The 20,434-nt window shown below is 56.6% G+C and overlaps 6 protein-coding genes across 6 annotated transcripts; 5 read left to right on the plus strand and 1 right to left on the minus strand.

The window, feature by feature from the left end:
- Window positions 1-229: 229 nt before the first annotated feature.
- On the plus strand, window positions 230-1,914 carry SLS55_008309 (uncharacterized protein; the record flags this gene model as incomplete). Its single annotated transcript, XM_066779720.1, has 2 exons — window positions 230-415; window positions 466-1,914. The coding sequence occupies 2 exons, from the start codon at window positions 230-232 to the stop codon at window positions 1,912-1,914; spliced, it is 1,635 nt and encodes a 544-aa protein (XP_066630524.1).
- A 923-nt stretch (window positions 1,915-2,837) lies between these two features.
- On the plus strand, window positions 2,838-3,551 carry SLS55_008310 (uncharacterized protein; the record flags this gene model as incomplete). The annotated part of the gene is made up of 1 exon (XM_066779721.1): window positions 2,838-3,551. One exon carries the CDS (start codon window positions 2,838-2,840, stop codon window positions 3,549-3,551), a length of 714 nt encoding a protein of 237 aa, XP_066630525.1.
- Window positions 3,552-4,307: 756 nt separating this feature from the next.
- SLS55_008311 (uncharacterized protein) lies at window positions 4,308-5,805 on the plus strand (the record flags this gene model as incomplete). Its single annotated transcript, XM_066779722.1, has 2 exons — window positions 4,308-5,267; window positions 5,308-5,805. 2 exons carry the CDS (start codon window positions 4,308-4,310, stop codon window positions 5,803-5,805), a joined length of 1,458 nt encoding a protein of 485 aa, XP_066630526.1.
- A 1,306-nt stretch (window positions 5,806-7,111) lies between these two features.
- On the plus strand, window positions 7,112-7,776 carry SLS55_008312 (uncharacterized protein; the record flags this gene model as incomplete). The annotated part of the gene is made up of 3 exons (XM_066779723.1): window positions 7,112-7,118; window positions 7,408-7,691; window positions 7,738-7,776. The coding sequence occupies 3 exons, from the start codon at window positions 7,112-7,114 to the stop codon at window positions 7,774-7,776; spliced, it is 330 nt and encodes a 109-aa protein (XP_066630527.1).
- Window positions 7,777-9,552: 1,776 nt separating this feature from the next.
- On the minus strand, window positions 9,553-11,463 carry SLS55_008313 (uncharacterized protein; the record flags this gene model as incomplete). Its single annotated transcript, XM_066779724.1, has 3 exons — window positions 9,553-9,794; window positions 9,846-10,853; window positions 10,908-11,463. 3 exons carry the CDS (start codon window positions 11,461-11,463, stop codon window positions 9,553-9,555), a joined length of 1,806 nt encoding a protein of 601 aa, XP_066630528.1.
- Window positions 11,464-11,804: 341 nt separating this feature from the next.
- Window positions 11,805-18,831, plus strand: CFT1 (mRNA cleavage and polyadenylation factor subunit; the record flags this gene model as incomplete). The annotated part of the gene is made up of 10 exons (XM_066779725.1): window positions 11,805-13,839; window positions 14,206-14,477; window positions 14,530-14,703; window positions 14,751-15,116; window positions 15,176-15,374; window positions 15,437-15,512; window positions 15,563-16,016; window positions 16,081-16,739; window positions 17,936-18,440; window positions 18,787-18,831. The coding sequence occupies 10 exons, from the start codon at window positions 11,805-11,807 to the stop codon at window positions 18,829-18,831; spliced, it is 4,785 nt and encodes a 1,594-aa protein (XP_066630529.1).
- Between the last annotated feature and the right edge of the window lie 1,603 nt (window positions 18,832-20,434).

A 20,434-nucleotide genomic window follows, 5' to 3' on the forward strand; every position in this document is an offset into this window, starting at 1 on the left:
GCGCAGCAAAACGAAAATGCGGACGCTGCATTGAGCGTAGAGCTGCGCCGGATGACGTCGTGCCCGGCCCAGCCAGCGCGCCGCTTCCTTGCTCCGATCCTCCATTCAATCACATCACCATTCCGTCTACCCTGAATACCAGCCTCCTCGCCGCTGCCTTGACCTCCCCGCATCTCTCAAGGCGACCATCGCCAACCAATTCCCCCCATCGCCCGACTTTCTCGCGAGCATGGTCTCTCTTTGGGGTTCCAACAAGGACGACGACATGAACGGCTCCGATTCTGGGGCCCCGCGCCGCAGCGACGATGGTCCTCGAAGGTCCTACGACGAACGCGAGCCCGATGAGCGGACAAGGCTCTTGCACCACCCTCATCCGCCCAATTCCGACGGCTACCTGGATCCCGATGACCCGGCCGTACGTATTGCCTCTAACAGTGCAGCGAAGCTCGTGCTAAGTCGCCACAGGTCTCGCCCTACAACCTCTGGAGCGTGCGATTCACGCGCTACCTCACCGTCCTTTTCCTCGTAATCTCCTTCCTGTGGTGGGTGCTGCTCCTGGTGTGCATCTTCGTCTCGCCGCCCGGCATGCATTCGCGCGGTTCCGGATTCTTCGACTTCTCCTTCACCTCCCTAACTGTCGGCAACCTACTGGTCGCCCTCCTCTTCTTCTCCGCACCTTCGCGCGCCATGCGCATAAGCGCTGGGATCGTTGCGGGCGTACTACTCATCGACATGATCCTCGTCCTGGCGGTCCCTCGGATACGGCTTGAGGAAGGCTGGATTGGCATTGCCTCTGCTGTGTGGGCAGTAGTAATCGCCGCGTGGTGCGTGATAGCCGATCGCATTGTGGCATGGGGAAAGGCCGAAGAGGAGGAGCGCCTGACTGGCCGACCGGAGACCCGGAGGACACTGAAAGAGTGGGTCGCCGTGCTGCTCTCGACCACTATCCTGATCATCTTCGTCGTCATCACCATTCTGATGACGGGCACACTCGGCCTCCGTGCGCGCGACTCGACGCTGTCAATGGATGGCGAGAGATACTTGGTCGACGGCGACAAGTACGCAGTCCACCTCGCCTGCGTTGGCAACGTCACGTATACCAACGACAAGAAAGAACCTACTGTCATCCTCGAAGCCGGCGAAGAGCCGTCCGAGTATGATTTCGAGCACTGGGTCTACAATGCCATGCAGAACGGGACAATCAGCCGCTACTGCTACTGGGACAGACCTGGTTACGCTTGGTCAGACAATGCGCCCTCTCCGCACTCGGCTGGCATGTCGGCCGATGCGCTCTCGGAGGCTCTCGCTCGCGCAGGGGAAGAAGGCCCCTGGATCCTTGTTTCTGCCGGTATCGGCAGCGTCACCAGCCGCATCTTCTCGTCGAGGCACCTGCGGGACGTGGTCGGCATCATGATGGTCGACCCCATGCACGAAGACCTGCTGCACAGGCTGTCCTCGCCCGGCCGCGGCTTCCTGCTCTGGGGCTGGGGCGTGATCTCTCCGCTTGGCATTGAGCGTCTCGGCGGTGCTATCTTCAGCGGCCGCACGCGCGAGGACCGGGTGTACGGTCGCAACGCGTACCAGAGCGGAAAGTACATCAAAGCGCAACTGCAAGAGAATCTCGTGGCGGACTCGCTCACGAAGAACGAGCTGGTCAGCAGCCGGACGATCCAGCAGCGCGACGCGCCGGTTGTGGTCGTCAGCTCGGGCATCGAAACGAGGAGGGACAGCGAGTGGGAGCGGAAGCAGAGGGACTTGACGCATCTGACGGACAACCTCGTCGACTGGACTGTCGTGAACAAGGCCCCGCACCGGGTATGGCAGACGCTTGAGGGCAGGCTGGCGATGGAGAAGAGTCTCAAGAAATTGGTGAAGGCAGCGGCGGAGTACGATTTGCCGTGGAGGAGATACTAGGGGTGTGGTAATATGGATAGGAAGGAAGGAAACGGCAGATTGTTGAGTACGCAGGCATACATGGGACCGGTTACGCAGCCTGGAGTTGGAGGGCTTTCGTGTGTAGGGATTGGAAACATGGACACGTACTATCATTCTTACCATTAATCTATTTGAGCGTAGCTTCTTTACCTGTAATGGATACACTCTCGTCCTCAATTGGTCTCAGGAGAAAAAGGGTCTCTCACCGCCGAAGCTGCAGAGACCGACACCGCATGCATGCAGATTATTTCCCCACTCCCGCGCTTCTGGCCCAGTGCGACGGAACTCACAGAGCTGGCCCATTAGTCAAGGATCCGGGGAGCTCGGAACATCATGCCAGTTGACGTCATAGGGGTGTCAATCTCCGTGCCCCTCGGTCGCTTCGTGACTGCCCCTCTACGACTATTTAGGCGGGTGGGAGAGCTTATCGCGGTAAGGCTGTACCAGCACCGGCACTTCAGCGTGCGACTTCCCTCACCATTCAATTTCCTTGGCGTCTACAACCTCACACACAGACTCCCTCCCCTCTCCGCCTTGTAATCGACCGAAGCGACCGAGTCAAGGAAGAAGGCTAGGCAACACCCGGGGCCGAAAACCAGCACGAATCCCGACCGCTTCCCGAGACGCGATTGACGTCGGCGATCGGCGGCAGTGATACTCACGCCATCCTTCCTTTCTCAGAAGGAACAGAACAACAAAACTCCCGGCCCGCCCCGATTCAGGAACAACCCACGCATCCTCCTGATTACCCCTCCGACGACACCATCCAATCGCCCGGAAAAAAGACTTGGAGAATAGACCAAGAACCGGCATAGAACAGCAACGACCGCACGTTACAGACCGAAATCCAATCCGAAGCAGCATAAAAGAACAACACCAAAAAAAAAACCCCCCCGCGAATCATGTCATCCGCCGCCAACCACGACCGCGCCAGCCTCCTGCGGCACCGCGCCCAAGCCTTCTGCAAAGCGCTGCTCTCGCCGCCCGCGCCGCGCGACCTGCTCGGCCAATTCTTCGTGAACCCGGCGTCGGCGTCGCACGGGGCGGAGCCGACGATCCTGGAACACGGGCCGCACTGGGCGTCGGCGGGGCGGCTGCCGTTCCTGGGCAAGCCGCACGTGGGCGCGGAGGCGTGCGAGAGGTATTTCGCGGCGCTGTCGCAGACGCTGCGGATGCACCTGGACGAGCACAGCTTCCCCGGCGTGGACGGGTTCGTGGTGGATCTCGAGGCGGACGCGACGGCCGGCGGCCGCGTCATCGGCGGCGCCAGCGAGAACCAGTTCCATCATCACCTGTGGGAGCCGGCGAAGAAGGTGGCGCAGGGATTGCTGTGGCACGGCAGCGGCAACGGCGGCGTCAACGGGAACGCGCTGAACCACGGGCTGAAGGGGACGGTGACGGTGGTGGGGAGGGGGACGTTCGAGAGCGTCCAGACGGGCCGGAAGTGGCGCGAGGAGTTTGTGTACGTCTTGGGCGGCTGGGACGAGGAGGGCCGGTTCGAGAGGTGGGAGATCTGGGCGGATCCGTTGAGCGCGTGGGTCGCGGTCGGGGAGGGCGAGGTCGAGGGCTGGCCGAAGGGGGAGTTTGCGAAGGCCGAGGGCGTGAAGGAGGTGTAGGATGGGTTTACCGAAGGAATCATATGAGCAAAGAGACATGCCTGGAGAACTAGAGGAGTTTTTGAACGGAGCGGGTTAGAATACGGTACGGTAGGGAGCCAATCAATAGAGTTGAGATACAACCTAGTACGTTGGTGGATTGCGGCAGTGAGACTCGATGCTGGATGTTCTACTGAATAGAGGTACGTCAATTGTGAAGCAGAGAGCACCATAATTGCCGTGGGTTAATGCTTTTGTGGAACAGTTAATGGTCACTGAACTAGTCTGAAGAACCCGCCCCAAGCTATGACCTTGTTTCAAAGCAACAACCATGACAGATAACAGATAAGTATATTGGACGACGAGGGACTGGTTGACGAACGGAAGACCGTCGAGTATTGCTTGCTAGTCCAAGCAAACGGGGGCGTCATGCAGGTTCCCGCAGCTCATCGGCCTCGACCCTATTCTGTGGAGTTCGATCTTACCCGCAAGAAGGAAAAACCTGTACATTCACAGTGCGCGTTGGCCGAGAAAATCAATCACTGCCCGAGGCCAGATCTTTCTTCAAGTCTTCCCGCGCGGTGGGTGTCGCTCCTTCCTGCCCGACCCAACCCACTCGCACCTTCCCTTCCCGCCGCCGCCCACGCGTACAAAAGCACCGATCGCGGAAACCTCCACTCCACACTCCACACAAACCTTACACCAAACACCCCGCAAGTTTCTTCCTGGTCGTCTTTACGCGCCACGTCACGCGCGGTCATCCGCTTCCGCTCGCTCATGGGCCCTCCTACACACTACACCAACCTTGTCGACACGTCGCCCGACATCGATATGGGTGACTACGGCGGCGCGTCGTCATCGGCGTCGGCACCGACACCGACACCGTATTCTTACGCGCAGAACAGCATGCAAACGGAGAATACGCTGCCGCAGCCTCAGCGCCATCAGCAGCATCAACAGCATCAACAGTACCCGTCGCAGCAACAAGAACAGCAGCAACCGCTTCCACTCAGCGAGATATGGATCAGAAACAGCATGGTCGGCGACGGCGAGGTTGCGTCCGAAGTTTGGGAGATTCTCAAAGAGCTGGATGCGAGGATGGCGACAGACAAGAGGGAAATGGCACAGGAGCTGACTGCATTGAAAAGGAGCGTGGACCGCGTCGAACACGATCACGAGGCATCGACCCTGCAGCGAAACAACAACCCCACCCAGATCGAGGAGCTGTGGGGGGAGGATGGACCCAAGATGTCGGAGATTCGAGAGGTCAAGGAGGAAAACGCGGCGCTGAAGGAAGAGGTTGAGAAGCTTCGTGAAGAATCCATGGCCAACCGCGCGACACTTGAAAAGCTCTTGCAAGAGGACCTTATTCGAAAGAGCGAGAAGCGTACAAGGGAGAATGAGCACATCGGAAATGCGGTCGACGAGCTTAAGAAAGACACAGATGCGACGAAGAAGGCATTTAAGAAACTCGAGGAAGAAACCAGAACCGTGCTCGGCCGTCATGATAATGAGAACAGGGCGGTCAGAAAGGAAAGCGGGGATACGAAGAAGGCGGTGGAGGAGTTTATCAAGCGGAGCAAATCCAGCACAGAGGAAGCTAATCCGGGAAAGACTCTCCGTGAAGAAAACAAGGAGCTTCGAAGGGAGATCAACGAGTTGAAACAGAAGTTTGAGGTGCTGGGGAAGCGGGTGGAGGAGCTTACGAACACTAGATCGGCGACCAAGCCCGCTCCAGTAAGTAAAATCCCCCAAAGCCCCGCTGTGCGTGGCTCAGGGTCTTTGGCAGCAGACAACGAGCATAGAGGACGAGGAGGGGAGCAGCGACGAGGGAGCGGACCACACCATACGAGTGGCGCAGGTGCGACACACAACCGTGCGACCTCGTTCTTCATTAAGCACAAGGACAACCCCAATGACGCCGGTCAGCCATTCAACTGGCGGCGATAGTAGTGCGGCGTTCTTGACCAGGGTCAGCTATAACCCGGCGGCAAGCATGACGGACAATGCCCGGACAAACGCTTTCATCGACTTCATTATCCAGCAGTACGAATTCAAAAATGGCGTCAATGTGTCACATGACTCAAGAGCAAAGATGGAAATAAGGAGATACGCAATGTTGAACGAGCCGCAGCTGGTACATGGCGACAAGCAGGAAGTGAGGCGGATTGAGGTCAACTTCTTGGGCGGTCGAGATCTACATTGGACGATGAGTGGGGATACCTTGGACAAGTACACACAGCGCCGGGAGACGTACCCCAATGGTTACCACTGATCTGCTACTGGGCGATTATTTTGTCTTTGGAATTCCCTTTCTGTGCCAGCTTTGTAGGCGCAAGACGTTTGGGTATTCACGGCTTTCGCACATTTCTCAGCACACGAAGACTCTCTACCAGTGTGTAGATGAGCAACAGGATGCAGGGGAAACTGATAGATTGCCGAATGGTGGACTGGCGGAACGAGAGTAGCTCATTACCAAAATAATTAATAGATGTTGATTTCTGCGTCCTGGCTCCTCGATCATTGTTGAAGGCGTAGAGAAGCCAGTCGTTTATTGCGCAGGTTCTGCAGGAAGAAAAGCTGTCGCACCTGTAGTTCGATGATGCAATCGCCGGGTAAGTCTACTACTCATATTGGTACTCCCTATATGTGCGTGACCAATGCCGTTTCGATCCGGCGTATCGGAGTCGGCCAAGAGCGCATAGCCGTGCCTCCGCGCTGGCGACGTCACCGCCTGTCCTGCAGCATTGCCCGAGGGAGCTTGGAGCTTGGAGCTTGGAGCGGGACCTAGGAGAGGTCGCCGACCATCCAATAGGGAGGGCGCTGCGAATCGCCGAACGCTCTGCCTGCGTCGCTCCTCCCCCTCCACGCTCGCAATTGCCACTCCAGATCAATGCATTGCCGGCTGGAAAGCGGCCACCTTCTCCACACTTTAGATGTGCGGACAGAAAAGGCAATATCAAGCTAGGACGAACCATGGACCGAAGCAACGGCAACGACGAGCCGACCCGCGCCGAAGGTGGTAGTCCTCCGCGTCGCTCCACACGAAACGCCCAATCGAACGGGAGCGTTGCGAGCACGCCATCGCTTCCCGGTCGTCACCACGCTCCACCGCGCGACGGCCTCGCACCAACGACAGCCAGCGCCGCCGATCGTCCTTCCTGTGCTTCTAGTAACCTCCCGTCAGACTGCGCCCAATCCCCGACAAGTGCAGCGCGAGGTGAGGGCACAACGGGCGACGACCTGGCCGTGCAGCCAGGCGGCGTGCCTCTTTCCGACAATCATCATGGCCACCACCCTCTTCGCCGCGTCTCGGAGGCTGAAGGAGCTGGAGCCGGAGAACAAACAGAGGCTCGAGCATTAAACGACACGGCCCTCGCCACGCCCAACGACCGCGAGGCCACGGAGCTCGCCCCCATGTCCTCGGCCTCTTCCACCTTTTCCTCGTCCACGTCGCGGCACCGTATCGTCGGCCGCATCCCGACCGTGTCGGACAGCACGGCCGACGCGACGGTGCTCGGCGAGTTGGAGAATGCGCCGCCGCTGCCGCCGCCGTCGGAGGTGCCGACTTGCAGGGACGAATGCAGCGTGAGGGAGCGGAGGAAGCTGATGTTGACGAGGCAGGAGGTGGGTTGGTGGGATGTGGTGACGAGGTGGTGGCGGAGGCAGGTCAGCGTGACGGTGCCGGCGGGTGGGATGAGGGATCATTTGGGTGAGTGCCGTTTGTCTTTTTGTTGTCCCGGGGTATTCCTTCTCGTCCCATGTCAGCGATATAGTTTGGCTGGGGGAAACCCTGCGGGGCGTGCGTGCATATCAACCGAAACCACCACCAGCACCAGCTCAGTCTTCGCTGACACGGCCGGATTCGTTTAAACAGCCCTCGAGCGCACCTTCCTCGGCTACCTGCGCACCTCCATCGCCCTCTCCATGACGGGCGTCATGATCGCCCAGCTCATGCGCCTGCAGCACGCCCCCAACCCGGACCCGCACTACGGCTACCACGCCCTCGGCAAGCCGCTGGCCGCCGTCTTCATCATCGCCGCCATCGCCATGGTCATCCTCGGCGCCTTCCGCTTCTGGCGCCAGCAGAATGCCATTGTGCGCGGCAAGGTCTTCGCCGGTGGCTGGGAGATCCTCACCATCATGATTGGGAGTACAATCGTGAGTGCCCGTAGCGCTTTTTGCCCCGATAACCCTTGACGCCAAGCGGGCGGAACTGACTTTCTTTGGTTTCGTACCTAGCTGACGACTACGGTGTTTGGATTGCTTCTGGCGGTCGACATCAAGAAGGAATTAGAGGGTCGTGGGTGATGGTATATATAAACTGAGCCAGAGACTTCTTCCTCGTGACTTCACTTCCTTGCTCTCCCTTCTTCTCTTTACATACGACTCGAAGTTTCACATCAACGCCACTCGCGGTTTGTCTTCCTTTGCCCATGCGGCAAATGACATCGAGCACCCTGACGGAAACTGCACCATCTAGGTTGAGATGGGAGAGACCCTGCCTCAGTCAACGACACTCCGCGGTCTCTACGATGCCGGTCATACTTGTTGCGTTCGCGCTGTCGGTGCTGATGAGGACTGGAGCGGGACTGTTTTGTTTTGGCGAAGAACCGAAAGCTTGAGCGTACTGTCAATGGCTTCCATTGCATCTACAAAGGTATCGCCCTGTTGATCATGTCCCGCAAGCTACCGTCCCGGCCCGGTGACACATCCCACTCATTCCATATCCACCAGGAAACCCCTAAAGCTGCGACTGCCAAATTTGCCTTCCACCTTCTCATCAACTATATACATATCCTCGTTCACTTTTCCACACCGAGCCTCAACCCCAGATTCCTGTGAGACGAAAACGAAGATCTTTCACATCTTTCTGCTGCTGCTGCTGCTGCGCGCGCCCGGTAAAGTGAAGTGAGAAATCGACTGACCGACCCATGCGACAGGATCTCTGGCCGCCGCCGCCGCCGCCACCTGCCCAGTCTTGCATCGGCGGGAGCCGTGCCTGCCGGCATGTAGCGTGTTTGCCACTTTGCAGAGTGTGGCGATGGGCGGTGGTCGGCGCTGCTGCTGCCCCTGGTCGGCTTGCGGTCGCTGCCGGTGTCGTCGCCATTGTGTTGTTGGTCGGAAGAAAAAAAAAAATTGGAAAACGACGATGACGACCAAGGGCGGCGGCTTATGGTGGTGGCTTGATTCACGGACAAGGACGTGGCCATGCAAGGCTTGGTGCTACACGGGGTAGGTAGCCCGTCGCCGATTGGGCTCGGTTTGGGGTTGAAGCCTGGAAGTTCAAATCTCCGGGTTGAAATACTACTTTGGTCTGGGCTTTTGCAACTCCGGATGGGCAATTAACACCTGATATGATGCTACAGGCTTAGAATATTCTCAAGTGATTTCACCTTGTTTCGGTGAGCGGTCCGGCTGTGATGTCTGTATGTCAAGAGCTTTGGGCAAAGCAAGAAGCTCCGGGCTGCCATTCTCGTTTTCAAGAACCTCGACTATTTCCGAAGTTAGAATTCTACTCTCGACCACAGCCTTTATAGCAACGGTGGAGACCTATCCGAGAGGGGTAAGTCTAGATGATGGCGTACCAAGAATCGCCGTGGCTGTGTTCTTCATTGAGTCATGTTAAACACTTGGTGTGAGTTAAATTAGACCGCATGGCTTGCACTCAGCTGCCTCCCCAGCCTGCACTATTACCAGCAGCGAGACTTGCAGACGCAGAGCTTTTCAATGGTTTACTGCTCGGAAATTCAAACAAGATTTTATTGGGACTTGCAGTATCAACTAGCTCAAGACCCACGCAGATGTTTGAACAGCTTAATTTCAATAACAAAATTCAAAAATCCACCACTACCAGATTCCTCACAAAGGGTAATAATGACCACCTTGGGATATCATGAGCATACGGAGAGCCAAAGGAAGAACAGGAAAAGCAGAAGTCGAAGTAACCAGACATTACATCATACGGTAGCTTATTTTCGTGCAGGTTCATGAGAGAGAGAGAGTCGAGGTTGCTGCGAGATCACCAGTTGGTGTCCCTTCCCTCGGATTGACCGCCGTTGCTATTGCCGTTGTCGGTCGCCCCATAGGCCGCCGCTCTGGCCTTTGAACGGCCAGTGATGTCTTGCCATGTAGCGTTGAAGCGGCGACCCGTGCTGGACAGCAAGCCTTCCTCTTCTTCTTCCTCAAGGTCATCGTCGAGTTGAGCCACGTCGAGCCTTGGAGTACGGAACAACATGGTGATGAAAACGATCAAATACACCGCTGGACATTGTTAGCTCGGTCCTTCAGAGGAGTAGGAAAAGTTATACTTACCAAGGAATGCAAATTGGGCCCAGAAGTCCACCACACCGAAGAATGGGAAGTTTACCGTCACACGGTTGATGAAAGTCGTGACTACACTAGGAGTGCAGACATCCTTCGCGACGGGGTTCTCAGCGAGCTCGGTGCAAGGCTTAATGGCACTCTTGTGTTGCGAGCAGTCCGGCTGCTCTCCTGGGTGCTGGGCAGGACGGTCGCAATAGGTCTGAGGGCCAAAAGTGGCATATTGCGGCGCAATCATCATGGCAACCGAGTAGTTGATAGCCAGAACCATCAACGTCAGTAGCACGGTTGCCAGAAGAAGGGCCTGAGGGCTTGTGTGGCCCTTCCTGATCCGGAAGATGGTGATCCAGAGGAAGCGGATGCCCACAGTGGCAATGCCGACAACTGATGCGGAGAACAAGAAGAGGACCAGCAGAAGGAAGATTATGTAGTCAATGGGGAAAACCTTCGAGGACTGGACGAAGATCCAGTTGACGGGCTGGAAGATGTTGATGTGGCCAAGAACGTAACCACATCCGGCCTTGCAAATCGAGTTCTTTGCCTTGTCGATGCCCGTGATCAGCATGGAGACGAAGATCAGCAGGGCGAAGATCATCAGGAGGAGTCCACCGAGTAGCTTGATGGGTCTGAAGACGGCCTCAATCTTGATCCAGACCCTCATCAGCCAACCCTCTTCCGAGCCGCTGGCTTCAACCGCAAGACGCTCCCGCCTGACGAGAGTGCGCTCCTCGCGCACAAGGGACTCAAGCTCGCGACGATCGCGAGCATCCAAGCCTTCAGCACGGCCCTCGTTGCGACGCTCGAGCTGTCTCTGACGCTCGCGGTTTGAGTCGAGCTGCGACGCTGTGTCTTCGGCCAATGTTGGGGCAGAGATGGACGGAGCAGACTTGATCATTGCTGCAGGCAGCAGCGCGAGGCCGGCAGCTGTGTAGAGGACGTACACGACAGTACCAACGGTAATCAAAAGGCCCAATGCGAATGTGAGGGCTCGCTCGCCATCTGATAGGGTGTATTAGTTTTCTATCATTGGACCGAGCACCAAGGACGACTTACGATTTTCAGCCAAGAGGTTCTTGAAATAATCCAAGTCTAGGTGCCTGTGCTTGGTGCTCTTCGCAACAGGCACGAAGAAGCCAACCAGGAACAGAATGACGACCAGCACGATCAGAGCGATGGTATACTTGAGGGCACCCCAAAGGCGGCTGCCAAGGGTCTGCGTGCCATCCTCTTCGGCACCCTCGTCGTACTCTTCGTAGAAGAAGTAGGTGAAAGGAACGACCAGAAGGCACAGCACGGCATCCAGCGAGTACAGGGTGTAGTATACAATCTTCAGAGTGTAAACAATGTCGTCAACCTTGTCGTGCGTGGCCCAGTCCTTGCGGCGACCCTCCTTGGAGATGTTGGTGGCCGACGTGAGGGCGATATCGACGGGCATGAGCAGGATGGTGGCCCAGAGGGCGCTCACGGTGAAGATGCATACTGTGGTCACCGAGGCGGCGCGTTCGCGAGGGGTCTGGTAGATGTAGACGAAGATGGCGGCGATGGCCAGTAGGATGACGATTGCGACGGCGTAGGCGACCCAGATCAAGCTCGTCTGGATGAGCGCCATGGCGGAGGGATTGCGTCTGCAGGCGACGCTGGAAGCTGGCGGGTGAGGATCAGTCGGAAATTTTGGGAGAGCGAGGCAAGAAGTGGGCTGAGCAGGTGTAGGAAATGATTCCGGGCGGCTGGGGTGAAGCTTGCTGCGGGAGCTGTTCACGATGACGTGGGGACGTGCGCACCGCCACAGCCACAGCGATCCGCGTTGCTGCTGCCCGGCAGCCACAGCAATGAATGCTTGGCGCGTCCGGCATTCCGCTTCGCGACCACCACCACCGCGCCCTCCACTGACCGCGTCCATTGCCTCGCGCACCATGCTCGCGCCTGTCCTACGCCCCCTCCGACGACACCATGCAGGTCTATACTGAGCTCACCCCGCCCACCGCCGTCTCCAATGCCGTCAGCCTGGCCTTCCTGGGCCCCAAGGCCCACAACCTCGTCGTTGCGAAGACGTCGCTGCTTCAGATCTTTGAACTGAAGTCCATCGTCACCGAGGTCAGCCAGGCTCAGAAGGATGGCCCCGCTACAGCTGTCGCCGCCGACGACCCCTCCGAGCCCGCCGACCTGTTCGTCCAGCGAACCGAACACACCTCCAAGCTGGTCCTTGTCGCCGAGTATCCGCTGCAGGGCACCGTCCTCTCGCTCGCCCGCATCAAGGGCCTCGACACAAAATCTGGTGCAGATGCTCTTCTCATCGCTTTTCGAGATGCGAAGATGAGCTTGGTCGAGTGGGATCCTATCAACCATACGCTCTCGACCATCTCCATCCATTTTTACGAGGGCGAAGAGCTGCAGGGAGCTCCGTGGGATGCCGATTTGGGCCAGTATCACAACTTCCTGGTTGCCGATCCGAGCAGCAGATGTGCCGCTCTCAAATTTGGCGCGAGACATTTGGCCATCTTGCCGTTCCGTCAGCTCGGCGACGATCTAGTCGAGGGCGACGATTACGACCCGGACTTGGATGAGCCCATGGACGCTCCTGCCGCGAAGGAGAAGGCGACCAATGGCGATGTGCCTCAGACTCCATACAAATCTTCCTTTGCACTGTCATTGCCGCAGATCGATCCTACATTGACCCACCCCGTCCACCTCGACTTTCTTCACGAGTATCGTGAGCCTACGTTTGGTATCATCTCAGCAAACAAGGCGGCCGCTGCTTCACTGCTCTACGAGCGCCGGGATGTTCTTACCTACACGGTGTTCACGCTGGATCTGGAGGAGAAGGCATCCACCGCCCTGCTTTCAGTCCCCGGTATTCCGTACGATACTGCCAAGGTCCTCCCATTACCTCTCCCTGTGGGTGGCGCCCTCCTCCTCGGTGCAAACCAGTTCATTCATGTCGACCAAGCTGGAAAAACCAACGCGGTTGCTGTCAATGAATTTGCCAAGCAATGCTCCTCTTTCCCAATGACGGACCAGTCTGACCTTGCAATGCGGCTGGAGGGTGCTAGCGTAGAGCTCCTGTCTTCTGAAACTGGCGACTTGCTCGTGGTTCTTCATGATGGTAGCTTGGCTATCATCAGCTTCAAGCTCGATGGACGGTCGGTTTCCGGCATATCCATCCGGAGAGTGACGGAAGACAAGGGAGGCTTGGTTATGATCACAGCAGCTTCTTGCACGACGGGTTTAGGCCGCAATAGGATGTTCATTGGCAGCGAAGACGGTGACTCGGTCGTTCTTGGCTGGACAAAGAAGGCGACACAGTTATCCAAGAAGCGAACGCATGCTGAGATGCTTGCTGATGATGCCGAGTTGTCGTTCGACGAGGAAGATTTGGAGGACGACGACGATCTGTACGGCGATGGACCGTCCAGCGCAAAGACTGCGGCGGCGTCAACAGACTCCAGCGATCCTAGCAATTATACTTTTAGGATCCATGACAACTTACCAAGCTTAGCGCCAATCAAGGATATGGCTCTAGCTGGCCACAAGGCAACAGACGCCGCGGGTGGGCCCGTGGAGAAGACAACGGACCAACTCGACCTGGTCGCGTCGATCGGGCGTGGTAAAGCTGGAGCACTCGCGGTCATGAGACGGGAAATCGATCCTGTCATCATGCGGAAAGGAGAGTTTGCTACTGCCCGGGCTGTCTGGTCCGTCCATGCTAAAAAACCGGCTCCCAAAGGAATGTTAGCTGCCGGCCCACAAGATGCCGAAGCAAAGCTTGCAGCAGATGTGGATTATGACCAGTTCTTGATCGTCTCGAGATCAAATGATGAGGGCGGCGAAGAGTCTGCTGTCTTCAAGATCGCAGCCACTGGCTTCGAAGAGACCAGTCAAGGCGACTTTGAGCGCGAAGACGCGGCCACGATCAATGTAGGCACCATTGCTGGCGGCACGCGAATAGTGCAGGTGTTGAAAGCTGAGATCCGCAGCTACGATGCTGGTAAGTCTAAATTTTCATACTCGTTCTCCATAACTGCTAGAACGCTAGATCACGGTGCCCATTCAGTCGGCATGCTACCGACTGTTGCCCGCACGGCCAAGATGAAGCTTGAAGCTGCCTTGGTCTACAGCGGTCCGGCACGGCGGCCAAGCTGCGGTGTCTCTGTCGGCCAATTCGCAGCTCGAACTGTGGCTAGAGCGATTGCGTGGAAGCTCAAGAGGACAGATCGGACTGCGGCAGCTTCCACAAATCATGTGCTTTTAGATCAATACAATGTTTCCACCTTACCCTTCTCTCTGCCCTCGAATTCGTGCATTGCCGTGGAGTGCATTCTACCAGAGCATGACTAATTTTTCGTTTGTGTAGAACTTGGCCTGGACCAAATCCTTCCGATGGAAGACGAGAACGGCTCGGAACTGAGGATTGTCAGTGCCAGCTTTGCAGACCCCTACATCCTTGTGCTGCGCGATGATTCTAGCGTCATCGTCTTGCAGGCGGATGCCAACGGGGAGATGGAAGAGATGGATCGGGGAGACGGCTTGCTGACCACCAAGTGGCTTTCGGGTTGCATTCATCAATCACCATCCACTGGCGACCAGGCAGTGGCCTATCTTCTTAGCGCAGAAGGCGGTTTGCATGTAAGAGCAACGTTCTCATCCGTGTCAGAGTGCCGACTGATGTTGTGAACAGGTGTACACGATGCCGGATCTGTCCAAGCCGGCCTACGTCGCTGCAAGCCTTGGGTTCCTGCCGCCAATGCTGACAGCGGACTTCACCCCTCGTCGATCGTCCGCAAAAGCAACATTGAGTGAAATTCTCGTGACGGATCTTGGCGACTCGACGTCGAAAAGCCTATACCTTATTGTATGCATCCCCCCCTTCCCACGCTCAACAACTGCTTATATCGTCAGGTCCGCACCTCATCAAATGACTTGGTCATCTACCAACCATACCATTTCCCCGCCCAGGAAGCCGAGCAGCCCTTCATTGAAAACTTGAGATGGCTCAAAGTATCTCAGCCGCGACTTCCAGAATTCAGTGAAGAACCTGCTCTGGAGACCGAAGAGCTCGCAGATGGCAGGGAGTGTATCCTAACCCCTCTTTCCAACGTTGGCGGGTACAGCGCCGTCTTCATGGCAGGGTCGTCGCCAAGCTTCATCCTGAAGGAATCGTCAAGCCTCCCGAGGGTGATTAAGATGAGAACGAAGTCGGTCAAGAACCTGAGCAGCTTCCACACCGCCGAGTGTGATCGCGGGTTCGCCTTCATTGATACCGATGTGGGTGCTCCGAACCAAATTTCAGCTTGCGACTGTCGCTAATCTGGCGTTCTCAACAGGGGAATCTGCGCGTCTGTCAATTCCCGCAGGGGTTCCGCTACGGCGACGTCGGCTGGGCGGTGAAGAAGGTCCCTATGGGACAGGATATTCAGGCCATGTGCTACCACCCGCCGAAGGATGTCCTCGTTCTGGGTGTGGGTGAGAAAGAAGCATTCACATTGCCTGAGGATGAACATCATCATGAGTGGCTTGAAGAGAGTGAGTTTCATATCCCCCGGCGTCTCCGCTGCCTTGGGTTTTTGCTGACACCCTTTCTCCAGACATCTCGTTTAAGCCAATGGTCGAGCACGGCATGATCAAAGTTCTTGATGCGCGGACCATGACGGTGATTGACACGTAAGGACAGTATCTATTGTTTGGATGCTCTCAAACTGACCGTGTTTCAGGTACGAGCTTGAAGCATTCGAGGTAGTCCTCACCATCAAGGTGCTCAACCTCGAAGTCTCGGAGAACACGCACGAACGGAAGCAGCTCGTGACGGTGGGTACGGGCTTCATCCGCGGCGAAGACCTGCCATCCCGCGGCTGCATATACGTGTTCGAGGTCATCAACGTCGTGCCCGAGCCCAGCCGTCCAGAGACCAACCGCAAGCTGAAGCTGATCGCCAAGGAGGAGGTCAGGGGCTCGGTCACTGCCATCACGGACGTCGGCAGCCAAGGCTTCTTGCTCATGGCGCAAGGCCAGAAGTGCATGGTCAGAGGGCTGAAGGAGGACGGCACGCTCTTGCCCGTTGCCTTCATGGACATGCAGTGCTACGTGACGGTCGCGCGAGAGCTGAAGGGATCGGGGATGCTGCTCATGGGCGACGCCGCCAAGGGAGCTTGGTTCGTCGGGTACACGGTAAGCAGCAGTCTTTCACCCCGACCAGAAAACGACTCGACGCTGACACGCTTCTTCTCCGCAGGAGGACCCGTACAAGATGATCCTCTTCGGCAAGAGCCGCGCGCACATGGAGGTCATGGCGGCCGAGTTCCTGCCGCACGACAAGCAGCTGTACCTGATGGTCGCCGACGCCGACTGCAACCTGCACGTGCTGCAGTACGACCCGGAGCACCCCAAGTCGCTGTCGGGCCAGCGCCTCCTCCACAAATCCACCTTCCACACCGGCCACTTCACCACCACCATGACCCTGCTCCCCTCGACCCTCTCCCCCTCGTCCGCCGGCGCCCCGAACAACAACAACAACGCCTCGTCATCTTCCCCCAACGGCGCCAACAACAACAACGAGAACGAGGACGACGACGACGACTACGACCCCGCCGCCAACGCGAATGGCGACGACGACGCCATGGATGTCGACGCCAAACAACCGCCGGCCGCCTTCACCCAGCACCACGTCCTCGTGACCTCGCTCGCGGGCTCGCTCGCGCTGCTCACCCCCGTCTCGGAGCACCAGTACCGCCGGCTCGGCGCGCTGCAGACGTTCCTGCTCGGCGCCCTCGAGCACCCCGCCGGCCTCAACCCGCGCGCGCACCGCGCCGCCGATTACAACCAACAACAAAGCGGCGGCGAGGCGTTTGGGAGCAGTCGCGGTGTGGTGGTTGATGGCGGGTTGTTGGCAAGGTGGATGGAGTTGGGGAGTCAGAGGAGGGCGGAGGGCGCGGCGAAGTTGGGGGTGGAAGAGTGGGTTGTTAAGAGTGATCTGGAGGTCGTGGGGGGTGCGGGGTTGGGATATTTGTGAGGTTGAGGGAGGGATGGGTGGGCGGATTGATGATAGGATGATGATGGCAAGGGGGAGAGAGAGAGAGAGATGGATGGTGGCAAGGGAGAGAGGGAAAGGACGAGGCCATTAAGAAGCGTACGTGATGGATCGCTGACGGCTGTTTCCTTTGTATTTTTCCTTTAGTTAATGCGGATCGAGATAGGAAAAAAAAGTAGAAGACAAGAAAATGGTATGCGATGATCTGCAGTTGCGAGCTCTTACGGCTGAGCTTGAGAGGTTGGGAGGCGCGAGCTTAAGCATTTCCTGACTTTGTTCGTTGGCCCCCACGTGGTGCTAGGTATCTATCGCACATCACGAGATCTGCTCGACGCAGACGGCCAATCGCGAACGGGACTTCGGCTCAAGCCAGCCTTGTGGCGGAGTTCCCTATGCTTATACACACTTACCCCGACATCCACCTCCGCTTCAGTTGCACCGACGCTTCAAGCGACTCGGTCTACCAGACCGGCTTCTCAACCCTGCTCCAAGCCTCGACAACCGAGGGATCCGTTTACTGAAGCTCCGTCTGTCCCGACACCCCAAGTATCACGGATCAGCGGCCCAGCCTCGCGGCGCCAGGACAAGCACCTCGAACTTCATCAACTCTGCCTTAACCAGTCTGTCTGCGCCAAGCCAGGCGCTAATGGGGCCGGATGGCTACTCCAACACTTCAGGCTGCCATTTCGAACGTCCTCCAGCCAATCGATTGGGTCGGTGACCCCGCAAAGTTTGCACGCCTTCAGGACGAAACCGTGGCAGAAGTTGAGAGACTACTCAAGCAACACGGGGACTTGGATGGGAGCAAAAGACCGCGCACATATGCTCTTTTGCACCTCTGCCGTTTGACGCGGTTTCACGACACCTTTCGCGACTATTCCGACGATCACCTTCCATACACCGACTGGACCCTACCGAGTGGTTTTCGGGACGAAACGGCCTGTAAACAGTTTCTTGAGTTACAGCACCTTGTATTTCCTGAGAGTCAACGATCAGGGCCGCGAACTAAGCAGCATGTGTTGTTCGAAAATGTTGACGGCTGCCCCTTGAGATCAACCAGGCTACTCGGTCAGGGCGGCTTTGGGACAGTGGATTGCGTGCAAGGCCAGTTCAGCGGGAAGTTTTACGCGAGGAAGGCTTTCGAGCACCGAGATAACGCGGCCAAGATCAACTTGTTCAAGCAGGAGCTTGAAATTCTCAAGGATGTCCAGCACCACCACCTTGTTCGCTTTGTTGGAAGCTACCAAGATCCGAAATGGATAGCGTTCACAATGCTGCCGGTTGCAGATGGAGACCTGTCATCCTGGATCAAATCTCACATTGGCGATCCCTTGATACAGAAGTTCTTTGGATGTCTCGCGTCGGGCGTGGCGTATCTGCACAGCAAGAACGTGCGGCACAAGGACATCAAACCACCCAACCTGCTTGTCTGCGGCAATGAAATCCTCCTGACAGACTTCGGCTCTTCCGGAAAATGGCACGATTCAGACCCGAGCATTACCAGAGGCAAAGTGGCCTACGCGTATACGGAGAAATACGCTCCTCTGGAGGTCCTGGACCAAAGTGTAAGAAAATGTGCCATGACTATGACTTCAAGTACTGACCCCCTCAAACAGGATCGGAACAGGGCGTCTGACATCTTCAGCCTTGGTTGTGTTTTCCTGGAAATGGTCTCTGCACTCCTCGGATATTCACTCGATGACATTGCCCAGTACCTACGTGAAAACGGGACCTGCTCCCCTTGGTATGGCGACAACGAGCCGGCAGTCGACTCATGGATTAATGCCCTCAGAACGAAAACTTCTTCGTCGACACATTCAGCTGTCCTGGACATGACTCGCCGCACGGTGGATGCAGACAAAAACAAACGCCCGGCCGCTTCAACCTTGGTCGACCGTATGGTGGATCTAGGGGCAGACTTCGCGTGCAAGAGTTGCCATCAGGAACGAGCACTAGAGTACCTCGAGAGCAAGCACATACATGTGCGCGAATCACACAGGAGAGGACCAGCCCTGCGCGAAGCTGCGCGAACGGGTGATCTTGAAATTTTCCAGCATCTTCTCAAAGTGACGGAAAACTTAAGCTGTGAAATCGATCATAACGGGACAGAAAGAAAATTGTTGGAAATTGCCGCAAAATTGGACCGTTCCAAGATTGTCGAATGCCTTTTGTCGCACTGCCGGTCCAATAATATATGCCCTGATGTCACAGAGGCGCTTTCATTGGCAGTCGGCAAGCTCTCGAACCGCTCGGTAAAAGTGCTCCTGGATTTTGGAGCAGACCCTTTGGCACCTAACGGGATTTCTCGAAGTTCGCTCTATCTCGCAGCCAACTGGGGAAATACGGAAGCCTTGAAGATGATGGTGGAGTGTGGTGTCGACCTAAGCCGTAAAGACAGCACCACTGGACGGACCGTGCTACATGCTGCAGTACGGGGATCAGAGGAGGAATCTTCGAGATACCTTCTTACTCAGAAATTGGACATCAATGCTAAAGACAATACCGGCACGACTCCGCTTCACGAGGCTGCTATCAAGGGAAGTGTGGATATGGTGGCCTTACTGGCTCAAGCAGGTGCAGATCCAAACATCTGTGATGATGAAGGATACTATCCAATTAGCCGTGCGGTTCTATGCGGTCATGCTCAAGTGGTTGCGCCCTTGGTCTCTGCCGGCGCCGATCCACGTCTTTTCGACTCTCAAGGAAATACTGCCGCCGGGATGGCCGCGTTTGTTGGAAAACGAAGAGTTTTGGAGGCAATACTGGATTATACAGGCCCTGATAATGATTGCGACAAACAGGGTCGGACTCCTCTCCACCTTGCTGTGAAGGCCAATCACACATCGGTTGTCAAATTTCTCCTCAAGATAACCCCAGAGGATGTCGGATACGCTACCAAAGACACGAAAGACACTCCGCTACACTACGCTGCTCAGTTCGGCTCAGAATCCACTGTTCAGATGCTACTTGCCTCGCCGCATGCTTTAACAAAGGCCTTGAACCTGGCAGGTGCCACGCCGCTACGGGTGGCAATGAGTGCTAGGAGAGATGATCCTTACGGTTCCATTCCGCGCCGATTTGTTGCTCGAGACCCTGAAACTATAAACATGAAATATGCAGATGGGAGCACGCCTCTTTCTTTGGCAGTGCGAGATGAAGCTTTTGAATTTGCACGGTTTCTGGTCGAAAAAGGGGCAGATCTGGAGCTGACTGTCAATGCTCGCGGCGAAAGGCCACTTCATATTGCCGCCTCCAGAGGGAAAAAAAGCATGACTCGCTTACTACTGGATCTTGGGGCTCGGGTGGATGCTCAGGACTCACGTGGATGTACGCCTCTACACCTTGCGGCTCAGAATGGAGCAAGAGAGGTGGTGGAGTCACTATTGGAAAAGGGTGCTCCTGTCGACTTTACAAACTCAGAAGGACGCACCGCATTCTTCCTCGCTGCAATCAATGGTCATGTTACGACGACCAAGCTACTTTCGACGAAAGGACTCGATATCAACCTTATCTTCATGGAAGCCTCAAAGGGCGGCGAGCTCAAAATGGTGCAGACCCT

The sequence above is a fragment of the Diplodia seriata genome (assembly GCF_021436955.1).
Source record: "Diplodia seriata strain FDS-637 chromosome Unknown scaffold_8, whole genome shotgun sequence".
In the NCBI taxonomy this organism is placed as follows: domain Eukaryota; kingdom Fungi; phylum Ascomycota; class Dothideomycetes; order Botryosphaeriales; family Botryosphaeriaceae; genus Diplodia; species Diplodia seriata.